The sequence below is a fragment of the Tyto alba genome, unplaced genomic scaffold (genome assembly GCF_018691265.1).
Source record: "Tyto alba isolate M040663 unplaced genomic scaffold, T.alba_DEE_v4.0 Super-Scaffold_10, whole genome shotgun sequence".
Lineage (NCBI taxonomy): Eukaryota > Metazoa > Chordata > Aves > Strigiformes > Tytonidae > Tyto > Tyto alba.
This window is the reverse complement of record NW_024881262.1, coordinates 1,826,907-1,841,975: the sequence shown is the minus strand read 5'-3', so window position 1 is coordinate 1,841,975 and position 15,069 is coordinate 1,826,907. Positions and strand designations below refer to the sequence as shown.

Genomic DNA, 15,069 nt, shown 5'->3' with positions numbered 1-15,069 from the left:
GGGGGGGTAAAACCTACTTTTTGCCGCGTGGCGCGGGAGGCTCTGCTTTTAGAGGGGTTGCAGCACCCGGTTTGGTGATGAGCAAAAACCGGAGGAAACTGCAGGCGTTTGGCATGCCTTAAATTAAGGCCAGACCGTGTTAAATGAGGCTTAACGTGAAATCCTGACCCCGCGGGGAGGAGTGGAGGGCATCACCCAAAGAGTGTTGTGGGGCGCAATGCTTGCGGAGCGTGCTTGGTCCCAGCTGAAATAGGTGGGAGTTGAGTCCAGCTGGATTGACTTATTCCTAAAAATACATTGTTTGAGGGCTGATAATCTACTCCATAAACAATTTTTCAAGGAGAAGAAAAAAAAAAAAGTACGGTGAACTGGGAATTATACTTGGTGCATGTCTTGTTGTAATTAAGCAACTGTATAATTCTGGGAACTTCAACTCTAGCTGACCGAAAAGTGTTTTTAGAAGAAGTGTTATTAAATTCCAGGGCGAAAGATATAAGCCTTATCTGATGAACTAGTCATAGGCTCTTTGTTTAAGTGTGCTTTAACTCCCGAGTTATAAAGCACAATGTTTGCCTGTTTTCAGAGGACTCTCCTGATATCCTTGTCCTTGGGTCTTCTGGCCCGTATGTTACAAAACTTGGAGGAAGTGAAAGAAAACTTTGGGCGTCTGTTGTTCTGAAATATGAAAGAATACCTGCATGTAGCATTGCTAAAAGATAGACAAGATTCAACCCTGTAACGAGACACCTGAGTTAAAAGATAACATGGTATATGGAAAACAAATGCAGATTTTGGGGGAGGTGAGAGACAGCAGTCCATGCACACTGTTAAAAATCTTACTGTTTCTTTAAATCTTTAAATCTCCTTTAGCTCCCTGGTATAAGTTTGAGAACATTACTTTTATTTTTCTTTTTCTTAAAAAAAAACTTTGAAGGATGCTTTTTCTAGGTTTGAAAATGCCAGTAGGCTGTTACAGAAAAAAATGTTATGTTTTATAAGTTGAAGATGAGTGATTTATGAAAAATGATCTGACTGGTTGCAAATGCTTTCTGGTTTTATGCTACCTATTGTCTCTAAAAATGGGGATCAGCTGGTGGTTTTGGATGGAGTGGTGCACAACTCATTATTTTAACAATACTGGCTCAGCTTGGGAGGTTGCCTAGGGAATTGATTTAATGCTTCTGTCCTTTCACCCTTTGAGGCGGGTGTCCCACGATGACTTTGATCAAAATCACCAGTATTTGTAAAGGAGAATAAAATTTTCACTCTGGAAAAGCAAAGAGAGGCCACCCGCTATTAATAGATCCTGGTTTTGCCGGAGTTGATCTGTAATTTAAAACACTGTCAAGAATACCCGTGGCAGTAAAACAGTTTTATGATAAGCATCAAAATGCAGAAAATTAGTCCTTTATTCAGTATTTAGCTTTCCCTTATTTCTGGGAAAGGCTTTAATGTTGAGGCTGTGTATTTCTGTTGGCTCTACAAAGTACTTTTTCTATAAATAGTATGGTTTTCCTTTAATGAAATCTGAATGAGGATTTTCTTTCTTTAAGGTGTCACCCAAGATACAATTCAATTTAATTTGATAACCTGGATGGCAAAATCAGGGCCACAGCTGCACCGGGTGGTGTGGTGGTGGTGGATTCTTTTTGTTTTGATTTGTTTTTTTGTTTGTTTGCTTGGGGGTTTTTAAATAAGTTTAAAGAAGTCTGAATGTTAAAAAAACACCACAAATACTCCAAATTATGAAAGCAGAGGTCTGCTAGAGATCTCCTGTCTTATCTTCAGCAGGACAGTTTTTCCTGCCTGTGTCTTCAGAGGAGGTAAGATTGCCATGCATAATTGCCTTGTAGGGTCTTACAGAAAATTCTTTTATTAGTGCTTCAAACTTACTTGAATGTGTTGAAATGCAGGTGCTTTAGAAACACAGTTATTACAGCGTTTTCCTCTTGGCATAGTAGGATGCAGAGCGTGTTCTGCGCAGCCGTTAAGGCTGTTGTACTGGGAGAGTGTTGAAGCCACTGAGCAACCAGGCGCGGTTCCCCCGGGCGATGGAGCAGGGCCCAGCAACGGGCCAGAGATTAACTGGTTTGGACCACTGGGTCTGGGCTGTGCGAGGGATAAACCAGTCCCTGCTTCCAAGCCAGTAAGCAGAAGGTGCTGCCACTGGAGTGCTGCTGAGGTTGGCCCACATCAGTGCAGACGGATCTGATGGCAAGCAGGGAAGCGTGTGTACTCATTTTATTTTGTGTGGTGGTTGGTTTGGTTTGGTTTGTGTTTTTTTTTTTTTTTTTTTTTTTTTTCTTCCCCTCCCCTTTCTTGTTTATTTTAGGAAACTGGGTATGTAACAAAGGTGGCATTCTTGTTTCAGTCTCCATGAACACTGAGGGCGTTATCATTACTCCAGAGATCTGAGCTTGCCCTCTGCTTTCCTGACTTACAGACCCTTTTGCTGGTCATCTGGCATTACAGAAGGACTATTTAGTTGTACCTGGGTAGCCGGGAGTGATGTGGAGCATGCATCTGGGAGATGGAAAGGCAGGCTGGGAGAGCCAGAAGGTGAGGAAATGCCTGCTCCAGCAGATAGGCACTTGTGAAGGTTCCCCCCAGTTGGGAGTGCAGAGGAGTGGAAGGGAGAGGTGGGCAGAGCTGCTGAGAGCAGTTTGGGAGCAGCTGGCTGTTGCAGTGCTGGGTGGAACGGGGGGGCACGATGCTGGGGCGCAGCGTACCCCTGCAGAGGCTCAGGTCCACCGCTGAACCGTGCAAAACCGCTTCAAGAGCGTTTGGCCACGTGCACGAAAGCAGTGTGTGATTCTCGGCAAGAGGTGTCCACGTGAGGCTCTTCAACTTGAAATAACTCAAGGTTGCTTGCAAGAACTTTCAAGTGGAGACAAGCTGTTGTGCAAAGCAGTCCGTGCCCCATGACAGGCTTGATTTATCGGAACCGACACAAAGTTCCTGTACCCGTGCACACCAAGCATGACCACGCGTGTCGCTGAGCTGGAGTATGGGATGGCGTGTCAACTATAACTGCATGGGCCTAAAATGGGCGTTGCTGAGCCTCGTGGCAGTGTGTTCCCCATTTTCTTTGTTTGGTCTTGGTTCCAGCCGCCGGTGATTGACACATTGTTTGGCAGCAGACTTGGTAGTGTCCCCACAACAAAAAACTGGAAGGCTGTTGGCAATTACCAACTGTGTCAACTGATGATGTACACTAAGGGTGGCGGTGTATGAAATGTCTGCTCTTTGGGGGACTGCATATCAATCAGCGAGTCGCCAAATATCATGCAAGATGCAGATCACCCGTGTGCATGGCTGGCTGTGTTGGCACAAGTCCTTTCCAGGCACCGTATTTTTATCTTTGTATTTTATCACATTGTTTGACCTATTCTTTGCTACAGCTGAGCAATATCCAGGTTTATAGGTTTCATAGCTTAGAGCAATAGCTGTGTCAGCTCTTGAAATGGCAGTGTTGCCCATTGCAAGGAATAGGGTCTCATATAAATAAGGCCTCATATTAATAGGGTCTCATTTTCAGACGTACTTAATATATGACTTGTCCAAATTATTAAATATTTACTCCTTGTGAGAGATGGATGCACTCAGATGTGATCTGGTATGCTGCATACTGCCTGCTTTTCACAGGGTGTGTTTCTGCTAATCTGTTGAGAAAGAAAAGGTCCTTCCTAAAGCAGTGAAATGACCTATGGGAGAGAAATGTTTATTTTAATTTGTAGAAAGAATTATTATTTTCTAAAATTATGATAGGTAGGAACAAAGTAAGCTTACGCTTCATGTTCATTATCATGACTTCATGTCTTTAAAGCATCATTTCGCTGCTGGGAAAAGGTCTTAAAGTCTGTGCCAGGTATTTTCAGAAGGTCTTCAAGATGGGGTGTTAACAGCTGTTCAGGGAACTTCTTGCTGTGTTGAATCTCTGTGAGAACATCTACTCCCTTCACTGGCCTTTTATGTTCCATGCTCCAGGCGGGGATGCCCGGCGAAGCGGTGCTAAGCAGAGCTTCAGCTGAAAGCTGTGCTGGATGTGTTCTCGGGAGACCAGCACTCTATCCTTGCTGACACTCAGTAGTTCACCCTAGTCAGCATCGGCACCACCGATGGGTGTGAGTGGGAGCTGATCTTCTTGGCCATGTGCAATAGTGTAATTCACTGGAGTCTGTGGAAATTTATCGTCTCCAGCATATGGGAGGTGAAGTTGGATTATTTTTTTCCCCCTTGTTCCAGTTTTTCCCCGGAGAATTGAGGCATGAGCTAGGAATCTCTGGGAGTTCATGAACTGCCTCTGAGATTAATCAATTCCCCTGACTTTGGGACCGTTCATATTGGGGTGGATGGCTCTTAGAGCTGACAGTTCTGGGCTTGCTGTGTGTTCCTCTGCCTACGTTGAAGTGAGAGTGTTTACAGAAGAAATTGGAGAAAATACAAAAATCTCAAGGAGTATAATAGAATCTGAAGATGTGTTGTCGATGATGCGTAAAAAAAATAGCATTGCCAGCGTGTTGTAGTGAGTTCTCTCTCTGTAGATTAAAATCTCCTGTGTAGTAGCAAGATGTTTGTGTTCAACATGTAGAGTTTGAAAACCTTTGTGCAGCAAAACCAGAAAATGATTTGGATTAGTGACTTGGTGTACTGAGAGCTGGCCAAAGCAGCAGAGGTGTGCACGGTACTGGAGAGCAGTGTAAGGAAGGCATTCATTTACACTTATTCATCAGTTCCATGTTTGGTGGGATGGCTGTTAGGCCGGACAGGGTGTGTTTTCTGAAGCTGTGCCCGCTGACTTATAGAAGCAGCACCATGCCGCCCTCCTGGAAAATCATTCCTTAAATAGGAGAAAAACAAATTCCATTTACGCTTCTTGAGGAATGGGGAGCAAATGCTAATTCCCTTTCAGGGTCTGTTGCCATGGGGAGTCAGTTCAAATCCTTTCTAATGCCTTCCTCAGCAGCAAGTTGTGCTGACACATGCTTTTCGTGACTTCCCAGAAAGCGCGGAGAAGTGACTTGAAACAAAAGCTCCGTCAGAGCTAACAGCCAGGGGAAGATTAAGGTTTGCTGTTTGTTAGCTGAGGGTAGGACGGATAAGAGAGTTGTCTATCACACAGGCTGGGCTGCAGGGGCGAGGAGTGGGTGCTGGCTAACTTGTCGGGCAGACAGCGCGTAAGGCGCTGCGCGGCAAAGCCTGCCCGCTGCTCCTGCGAAGTGAGAGGGCGGGTGATGGAGCCAGTTGTGAGCGTCAGTCCCCGGAGCGTGGTCCGGGTTAGATGGTTAGGGTCAGGCTGAACCTCCCTTACCACTAGTGCCATCAGGAGGGAGGCGCTGGCCAGCTGAAGCTGGGTGCCGTTTCCTGAAGGTCCCCAGCAGAGCCTTGATACTGGGACAAGGTACTGAACTGGTGCAGGGGACAAGGAAGGGAGCTGTGGTCTGGTGTCAGTGGTGATAATGGTGTTTCTGGCTTGGTGATGTATATGTATGTTGGTAGTTGCTGTAAACTGAACAAATTTAGAAGCAGCTTTTTTCAAACACTTAAGCAAGCAAACGGACATCAGAGTCTGTCTTCAACTGGCAGACAATCTATGACTAAGATTAGTGTTTAACGCTCTAATGGGGGAACAGCTGAAATAACAGGTTAAAAAAAAAAAAAAAAAAACAAAACATTTTCAGGAAACCTCATCTATCTAAAGACCATGCAAGTGCAGCATCTGTATCCCACATCCAAACTCTCTTGTGACCTTTTCCCTTTGAATAGAGAACTCTGACTTCGAAGAGTTTCCAGTTGCTCCCAGCAAAATCCCCACGAAATTTTTCTTTGCTACCGTGCTGACTTGCACGCTCTGACACCTTTATGGCCAGTGTTGTGCCAGCACAGCTGTTCTCTGGCCTCGTGGCACATTAGATTAGGGAACTGATCTGGCAGAAAAAATGAACCAAACAAAAATCTCTTATTTTATTTCTCCAAGCTAGTTCCCAGAGAAGTAAGAAAAGGATCAGATACCAGATAATTTCCTTTCTATAACCAAGACTTATCAATAGTCTTTTTCTCATGCTGGTGATATTTATGGATAGGTACTTGCTGTTGAAAAAGGAGTGTAACTTTGGGAGTATTTTTTTATGCTTTTCGTTTACAAAAGATAGTTTAACTTCTGGAAAGTATCTATATGTTTATGAAATAGTTTACACCACCGATAGGTGAAACTTTTTGGGTTTTAAGTTATGAGAGCAACATCTCTTTGTGAGCAAAAATGTCTTTTTTGTGTCAGCAATATGGATATTTCATCTGATGCAGCTAACGTGCCTTGCCTGTTCTGCGTGGCTCCTATACCTGCAACTTAAGCAACATTTATACAAGTTATTTTGAGTGAATGTAGATATTTGACGCTGATTAAAGTGGAGATTTGCACAGATGACTCGTGGAACCATTAGAGCCTGGGTTTGTATGATAGTTAAATCTAAATCTGCATGAATTCAGACCAGCTTAAATGCTTAGCAATATTTGGGCGACTGTTAGTGGCTTAGTGAAATAAGAAGCCCAAGACTGCAGATGGGTGGATGCCCTATGAAATATTGTGATATTAGGATTTTGTAATCTCTTCAGATTCAATTTTAAAGTCTAACTATGGCTAAGCTTTTCATCCGATGGCTATTCTGTTTTGTGGATACTGTTTTAAAAAAATACAGCCCATGTTGTGCAGCAGCTGGCGTCTGAAAGCTTGAAAGTTGTTCCACCAGAAGACTTGTCGATACTTTTCTTAGAAAGTGAAAACATGGACTGGAAACAGCAGCTCTTTCTAATGTGTAAAGCCTGGAAAGAAGTTTCTGTTGATGGCTACTGGTAAGCTAACCTAGGAGAAATGCTGCAGTGTACTTCAACATGCTTCAGGGTGCAAAGAAAGTTAGTGAGAGCATAAATTTTCCTGGTTGTATGTTGTGGTTTGAACAGAATTGCAAATGACTTCAGTATCTGTTACTTCATAATATTAGTATAATGAAGGGCTGAGCCCTTGGACTATTGAGAGCATGTTGTAGGGCAAGTATCTTGTCTTCTCTGATTTCCACTGCAGTGTGTTTGCCAAGCTGCTGAGCGCGGACAGCACCTTTAGAAGTGATGTAGAGCTTCATCTGCAACGCTTCTTTATCAAATGAAGAGGCTGTACTGAAAGGCCAACAACCCTGTCTGGGCAGCCTTCACTCTGTTCCTGAGGTGTACAAGTGAATTTTTTGCTTAGTCTCAAATTTGAAGTAAATCAGGTAACCTACCTCTGTTCTAATGATCTAATGTAGATCTGCTGTGCAGCTAAATTGCTTCGCTTGTGAATACTACCTTGGTATTCTCCAAGGAAATTTCAAAGTAGTATTTGTGCTGTGGTTTGGTGTTTTGTTTGTGATAACTGGAAGTAAACTGGACGCACATGATGGCACTCAGCAGAGATTGCCTCTACTGCAATAGCAGCTGCCAGATTAAGGACCAGCATTCTCTCTGGATAGTATATTCCTGCTACGTAGTGCCAGCCAGATGGTCCTGCTGCCCTCCTGTGCAGATGTCTCTAATGCTTCTAAGACTGCTCTCCAGCCATTTCTGCAGCTAACACTGTATTATTTCCAATCACACACTCAGCGTGCCCTTTGCTTGACTCTGTATTGCTCTTCTCAGTTCTAACATTTTTTTTTTCCCTTATTATACTTTTCCTTTGTGTCAATCGTAGCATCCAGTATCTCTTTTTCCTGGATATGAAATAGGTGCAAGCATCCAAAATCCATAGCCCTCTGAATATTCAGTGTTTTCTGGTCTTTCTTTTCTGTTGAAGGCAGAATTGCCAGGCACATGCACTTTTTTTTTTTTTTTAACTTTGGTAAAATATCTTACAAAATATTTGCTTTTACCATATTCCATTTTGTGCTAGGGAGAGGAGTAATTTTTTTTATAAGTGACACTTTCAAAATGTGTTCCCTTGGGTAGATCCTGGAACAGCCAGCTTTGAAACTGGAGCTTTGGTTTTGTCAGAGGGAAGTGCTGGTGAACTGCAGTATCTGTCCTGTTGCTAGGATCGATTCATAGTATCTGATTGACTTAATACTGTTATCTGTTGAAGTGCTTCAGAAACAAGAGGGGGAGAGGACAGCTGAGAAAAAGCGAGATTAGCAATCTCTCCACCCTGCATACTGCTCACTTAACTACCAATTAATCTGTTTGAGCGCTCTCAAGAGAGCTGTGCAGGACTCCTAGGAATTCTTGTCTGGTGCTAAATGGACGTGTGCTTAATACCCTCTTCACGTTTGGGACCTACACAGTTTCCAGGTTAAATATTGCCGATAAATATTTAGATTATGCTGCTACTTTCTAAAATAGTTTAGTGCTAACCACAACAATGAGCCTGAGCTGAGAACATGTTTTGCTCAAGTGCTGCTCACCCCTCAGCTGCTGGTGTAGTGCGCTGTGATTCCCTGGGATGAGCGTCCTACTTCTCACACAACTCCCTGAAGCGTGGGGTTATGGGCTTTTCTGTGCAAGAGTGGAAACTGCAGAAGACAGTGAGACCAAGGGCATCAGGTGTTAGGCTCTTGGTGTTAAGCCTCTTGTAATAACGAGCATCTATCACAACCTAAGCAGAGCATATGCATCCTCTGCTAAATTCAGAAGTATTTTATACATTAATCTCTGTATTTTTTATAATCAAATAATTTCATAAAGCATACATATAACAAAACTTTCCTTGTGAGGGCTTTACACACTATCTTGATGATAAAAAACCCCTCTACTTGTTCATCTCATCCATCTATATCTACACAGATGCATGCGTGTGCATGCATACACACATGAATACATAAATTTAACTGACATTTTGTATCAAACTTCTTTGAGCACAATTGTTTTGCTGCTGTTAATTCTCTTGTAAAGTACAGTTCAGCAGAATTTAGCATAGCTCTTCTCTTTGGAGGGATGACTCTTATGGAACATGCTACTCAAAGTACTAGAATAATGCAGCTGACACATTTAATGGTGAAGAGGGATGGTGATTCTCGGCTTCAGTGGAGATCAATCAGCTAAAATAGAAGATACAGTTCCTTCAAGTTTGTGTGGACTGCGTAATGGGCTCCCTTGGGCTCAATTTACATGTTAATAGGCTTTATTCAGATATAAAGTAGATGGATTCTTGACACACTGGAGTAACATCTCTTCACTCAGGTAGGAAAGCACCGATTGCTTTACCTCTTGGCACGAATGTGCCAGGCTCCTGGCTGAACCTGCAGGAATTTGCTTGTTGTGAAAGAGTGATACCCTGAAGTTGAGAAACCTGCAGAGCGGCAATGTTAGGAGGGTTTTCAACTCTCTTTCTGAATTGGTTGCACTATCAGGTAACTACACAAACTAATTTTGAACTCAGATTTTTATCTGCTCAGGATTTTGATAACTTTTTGACAAAATAGTTGTGGTGGTACAGTCCTTTCCTATTTAAACATAATTATATGCCTGCTGGCACTTTTTACTCGTATAGCTTATTCTACATGTATAAGATAAGTTACACAGGTGTAGCCTGTATAATATTCTGGTCTGTGACATAAAGAGAATTTTCTTTTTCCACTATGTTCTTGTTATTGAAATAGCGCACATTTTCTGTACCGTTAAGTTCCTAAGTGCATGTTCATTTGAAATGATGGTGTTTGGCCCAAAGTGTGTGGTTGGTTCTTTTTTTTGTTTGCCTTTTTTTTTTTTTTTTTTTTTTTTTTTATATATATACAGCACAGTAAAGCATGATCTTGGCTGGGCTGTCTCAGAGCTCTGTAACAGAGAAAGCAAGTCACTTTGAGGCCCATCCAAATAACTGCCGTTGCTTCTTAAGAAGGTTTTCTTACAGGATGTTTGTGTCAGCTGGCGCAGCCACTTTGGGATTCTGCCTTCATCTCTGACGTGCCAGGGAGAAACTTTGTTCAGAGGGGCCACCGTGGTGTGGGAGAACCCTTTGTGCAAGGACAACGGAGTATTGTATCGGCGTGAGCCGTGAAAGGGAGGGGGCCGAAGGGTTTCTTTCAGAGGCACTGCATATATATATTGATAGCAACAATTGTCCCTGTAAATCTCCCCCATGACATGATTCTGTGTGGGAGCTGAGCCGGAGATAAGATTTCTTTTTTTATTTCATGTAAATTTTTAGTGATGAATATTTGATATGGTTTTCTTAATTAAAACATGGTGCCACTTGTATTTTCATAGCCTAATGCAAAAAGCCTGGCAGTAGGCTGGACCGTGATGGTAGAATTATTTCTACACTTTAAAAGTAACTAACAGCTTGTACCTCACTAATTAACATTAGAAGAGTGGCCCTAGTTATGGCAAGCTATAATGAAAGCTCATGGCTGGCAAGGGCAAAAGTCCAAGGAATGTGGAAGATGAAGTCTGGCAGAGGTAGCGGGTATTACTGCTTAGCATTCCAAATTTTAGTAAAATATGCCTTTAGTGTAAACAATACATGGGCCATACCCAAAACACATAATGTAACAGAGGCTGCGATAGTCTTAAGATAGAGCAAAACAGTAACAGGCGTTTTTTGGCTCACAGCTGCAGGGGATCATTCAGACCATCTCTCCTCCCTGCAGAGAGGCAAATCCCACATCTGCAACAACAGCCTCCTCCCAAACCCACAACAGAAACAGCGTAGAGGTCAGTTTAGTATTTGCCTGTCAGTCTCAGTGCAAGTAAACGTGAACATCGCTTTACACTTTTCCACCAAGTGACTGGCTTCAGCCCATGCTAGCTGCTTTCCCCTGCAGCAGAAAACCTTGGTGCCGTGCAGACTGGAGCAGCCCTGGCTGGGTGTTCGTGAGAGCCCGTCTGATCCCCCAGCTCGCTGGCTGGAAGGCGTGATCTTGGGGGGAAGCTGCCTCTCTGCCTTGCCTCCAGGTCGCAGGATGCTGCTCGGGCTTTACAGTGCTGCTGAACCTTCTCTGAGCTCATTCAGCTTGCTAGCCCTCCGGCAACAGCCTGCTTTTTTTCTGGGTTTGTGAGGTGAAGGGGTTGAAGGGTGCCTGGTGACTGACAGGAGTGTGGGGGGAGAGGAAGCCTGCTCAGCCATTGCAGAGGACAGCAGTAGAGGTGGGCCTGGGGTTGTCTGCAGGTGAACCAGAAACCACAGACACTTCTGGGCTCGTCAGGATCAGCTGCCTTCACCTTCACCACAGCAGGAGACAGCATTCATCTCACCAGTGCATGGGGAAGAGGAAGCATCCTTGTTCCCTTATAGCCAAGTACAGTGGTTGCGTCCCAGGAAATGATTGTAGCTAAATCCGTCACTAAGGATAATACGAGTCTTGTTGGCTGTGGTTTAAGATTACTTGTTTTCCCTTTTGTTTTGAAATCCCTTGAGCAAAATGGATCTGTGTTCCTCAGCAGAGCTGCAGTCTGGGCCTTCAGTGTGCTGTGCTATTTCATTTGGGGGGGATTTGTTACTCGGCCCCTGTGGCAGTAGTTCTCTGAGGAGGCACGAACAACCATGTCCTTATATCCTTCTAGTGGTTTGCTTGGGTGAAGACAGTTGGAGTTGTTTGTGCCAAGTGTGGGCAAGAAAGAGGTTGAGTTGGCCAGAGTAAAGGTGGGAGTGAGATAAAATGGGAGACCAAAGCAGGCTTGTAACAGGAACGGGTGTGTGGATGGCTCAAACGAGTCTTGAACTTGATAAAATAGGAAAGAGTGAAGGAGGATTTGGTGTCAGAGCAGGAGATCAAGGAGTCCATGGGTTTTTTGTTTTGGTTTGCTTTTTTTTTTTTTTTCTAGCAACAATTATCAAAGAAATATGAAATGCTGGTTTGTTTGGCTGTAACCATAACTGTGCATAATAAGTCCTGCTGGGCGGGATGGATTTTTGCAAGGTCCAACTTGCAAAACAAAAGACTGAAATTCTTTGAATGGAAGTTCTATGAAACGACTCAAACAAATACAGCCTTGTTTTGAGTTATAACCACCAGCTTATTAATGAGTTAACTTCTCCTGTTTAGATCTCTGAAAATAATTGTTCCAATTGTTCCCATTGTCCCTGATTGCAGCAGTGGAACAGCGAGTGGCTGTGATGGAAATGCTCCCGGGGCTGAAGGGGGGTTGTTTCTCACCTCATTGTCAGCGATTGGCTTCAGCCACTTATGTTCCCCTCACTTGGCTGGTCTTTGTTTTGCACTGTCTTGCTGTGCATTTCCATTTTAACGGGTTTATAAATATTATCGGATGGATCCAAGAAAAATTGGCGGTCGGGGGTTTGGCCTAGCAGAGCTCTGGGGCCCGTGTCCAAAAAGACAGCTCTCCACTCCCCACACTTATTGGTGATAGCATCTGCAGCAAATTACCCGTGAATACTTTGATGGGCTTGTCTCCCATGGTGCTGGTGTTGGAGGCAGAGCTCCTCTTGTGCCAGTGCTGGGAGCCTCAGCCCTGGCCGGGAAGGCAGGAGCCAGCACGGACCCGTGCGGGGCAAGGCTGCGCTCTGGGGTGTCCTTGGCTGGTGGCATTTGCCAGGAAGGGTATTGCTCCCACTCCTTCTCTTTGGTCCCGTTGGTGATGAGCTGTGTAGCGGGGGCGTAACGGAGGCAGAGGAAGCAGGAAAGGTGGTGAAGCAGACTGACAGTTTATCCTGTGCTTCAGCACAGGGCGCCGTTGCTGCTCTGAGTTGAGAGCATCTCTTCCCTCTGCAGAGCTGGGATCCCTCGGGGCTGGAGGGCACAGATTTTTGCATGATTGAGGTAACTTTGCCTCCTCAAAGGTGTTGCTCAACCTGCTTGTCCTCAGGAGAGTTCACCCCGAGCTCCCACAGGTGAATGTCTGCCAAGGGCAGGGCTGCTCAGGGAGCTCTGTGTCCATGTAACGCATCTCTCTGGTCTCAAAATTGGGAGGTAATCACTTTCGATTCACTTATTTTTTTTTTTTTTTTTAAATAACCATCACTTGGGGAGGATTTACAGTTTTGTGGTGTTGTCTGATGTGTCTGTAGCTTGTTAAATGTGGAACAGCATCATTAAATGGATTAAACTGGTCATCTCCACAGCCCCCTGGTAGCCTGTGGGGTTGACTGTAGCAAGAGGCACCTGACACGGGGGCAGCGGCTGCCGGGTAGGGTGAGCTCATCTCAGCAGCCTTAAACCTGCTGGTTGTGAGTGTCGCTGACAGTCCCTCTCTAGCAGGGTCCGGGTGATCCACCTGTGCCTGCAAATTCTTGGGGAAGGGCATGTTTGCAGAGCAAGGGGCTGCATTGGTTGTAAGGCTTTGTATGGAGCTAATGAACTATTTCTGCGTAAAGGGCACAAATAAATACTCGTATTGCTTGCGGTACTTACACATTCCTTGTAAATTGACTCAATTATCCATACTCTTTCACTTTGCAGGGTCGCTGCCTTTGATGGTGAGCAGGAAGTCATCTTACAATGAGTTACTGGAGTCTGGATAAGAAAAGCTGTCTGCAGTACTGCAGGCACTTCTTAGTGGATAACGGTGTATTCCATGGTAAGTTATAAGTTATTTTATGGTTTTGGCTGCTTGTGTTTCCTACTACTGTCAGGCACCGGTGACATTTTGGAGTGGCACACGTGTATCTCGTTGGCAATGCTCCTCTCGGGGCCATTAGCCGTGGGTCCTGCACAAACCTGGTCGGCCACTCTGCGAGTGGGGTGCCCGGGGCTGCTGCTGCCCTGTTACTGCCTGGGACAGACACACACACACCTGGACAGGGGGACACCCGGACAGAGGGACACCTGGACACAGGCTGGTTTGTGGTGGGGTCATCCAGACATGGGGACACCCAGACAAGGGGCCACCCAGCAGCAGGGACATGGGGACACCCAGACACAGGCTAGGTTCTGGCGGGGACACGGGGACACCTGAGTATGGGCTGGCTGGTGGGGGGACACGGGGACACCCAGACATGGGCTGGGTGCTGTCAGGGACACCCAGACATGGGCTGGGTGGCAGCAGGGACATGGGGACATGTGGACACAGGGACAACCAGACATGGGCTGGGTGCTGGCAGGGACATGCAGGCATGGGCTGGGTGGCAGCAGGGACACAGGGGCACCCAGACATGGGCTGGGTGGCAGCAGGGACACGTGGACACAGGGGCACCCAGACATGGGCTGGGTGCTGGCAGGGACACCCAGACACGGGCTGGGTGGCAGCGGGGACACGGGGACATGTGGACACAGGGACACCCAGACATGGGCTGGGTGCTGGCAGGGACATGGGGACACGTGGACACAGGGACACCCAGACATGGGCTGGGTGGCAGCAGGGACACGTGGACACAGGGACACCCAGACATGGGCTGGGTGCTGGCAGGGACACCCAGACACGGGCTGGGTGGCAGCGGGGACACGGGGACATGTGGACACAGGGACACCCAGACATGGGCTGGGTGCTGGCAGGAACACCCAGACACGGGCTGGGTGGCAGCGGGGACATGGAGACATGCAGACACAGGCTGGCTGGCGATGAGGATGCGGGGACACCCGGACACGGGCTGGGTGGCAGTGGGGACACCCGGACACGGGCTGGGTGGCGGCGGCGCCTCGCGGACACGCCAGGGGGCGCTCCGGCACCGCGGCCGCGGGGTCCCGGCTCCGCGCACCCCGCGGGGGGGTGGGGGGTGCAGGGACCCCCTAGCCCTCTTCCCGCCGTTTCGGGGGGGGGAACCGGTCTTTCCCTGCCCCTCTGGGGAGGCTCGGGCGGCAGACGGAGCTCAGGCTCCAACTGGGGCGTGAAAGGCCGGGGGAAGAGCAGGGCAGCGGTGCTGTGGGGGGGAGATGGGCAGTGTCGTTTTGGGGCGGGAATTAATCGGTTGTGTGCGCGTGGCCTGGCACTGCCTTGCGCCTAAACGTCTCCTCCTGAGGCATTTTTAGAACTGCTCCAGGGAAATCTGCAGGTATGCATCCCTTGTGCTGCTAGGGAGGGGGAATTGAAAGTGTCAGGAAGAGCTTGGCTTCCAAGTGTTGATCAGATGTTTGAGCAAAATAGGTACCTAATAGTGATCCCGAATTAGTCCCCTATCGACCCCTCACATCTCAGTCCCTTGCCGTTATAGGT

At 46.4% G+C, this 15,069-nt stretch overlaps 1 protein-coding gene across 3 annotated transcripts in view; it reads left to right on the top strand.

The window, feature by feature from the left end:
• The window catches only part of PLCH1 (phospholipase C eta 1), an 84,060-nt gene that overhangs the window by 577 nt on the left and 68,414 nt on the right, over positions 1-15,069 (top strand). For all 3 annotated transcript variants that reach the window (XM_042799736.1, XM_042799710.1, XM_042799704.1), the window contains exon 2: positions 13,380-13,497. In XM_042799736.1, the coding sequence (XP_042655670.1) occupies positions 13,419-13,497 (79 nt within the window). In that variant the 5' untranslated portion in view covers positions 13,380-13,418. The remainder of the gene's footprint in view (positions 1-13,379; positions 13,498-15,069) is intronic.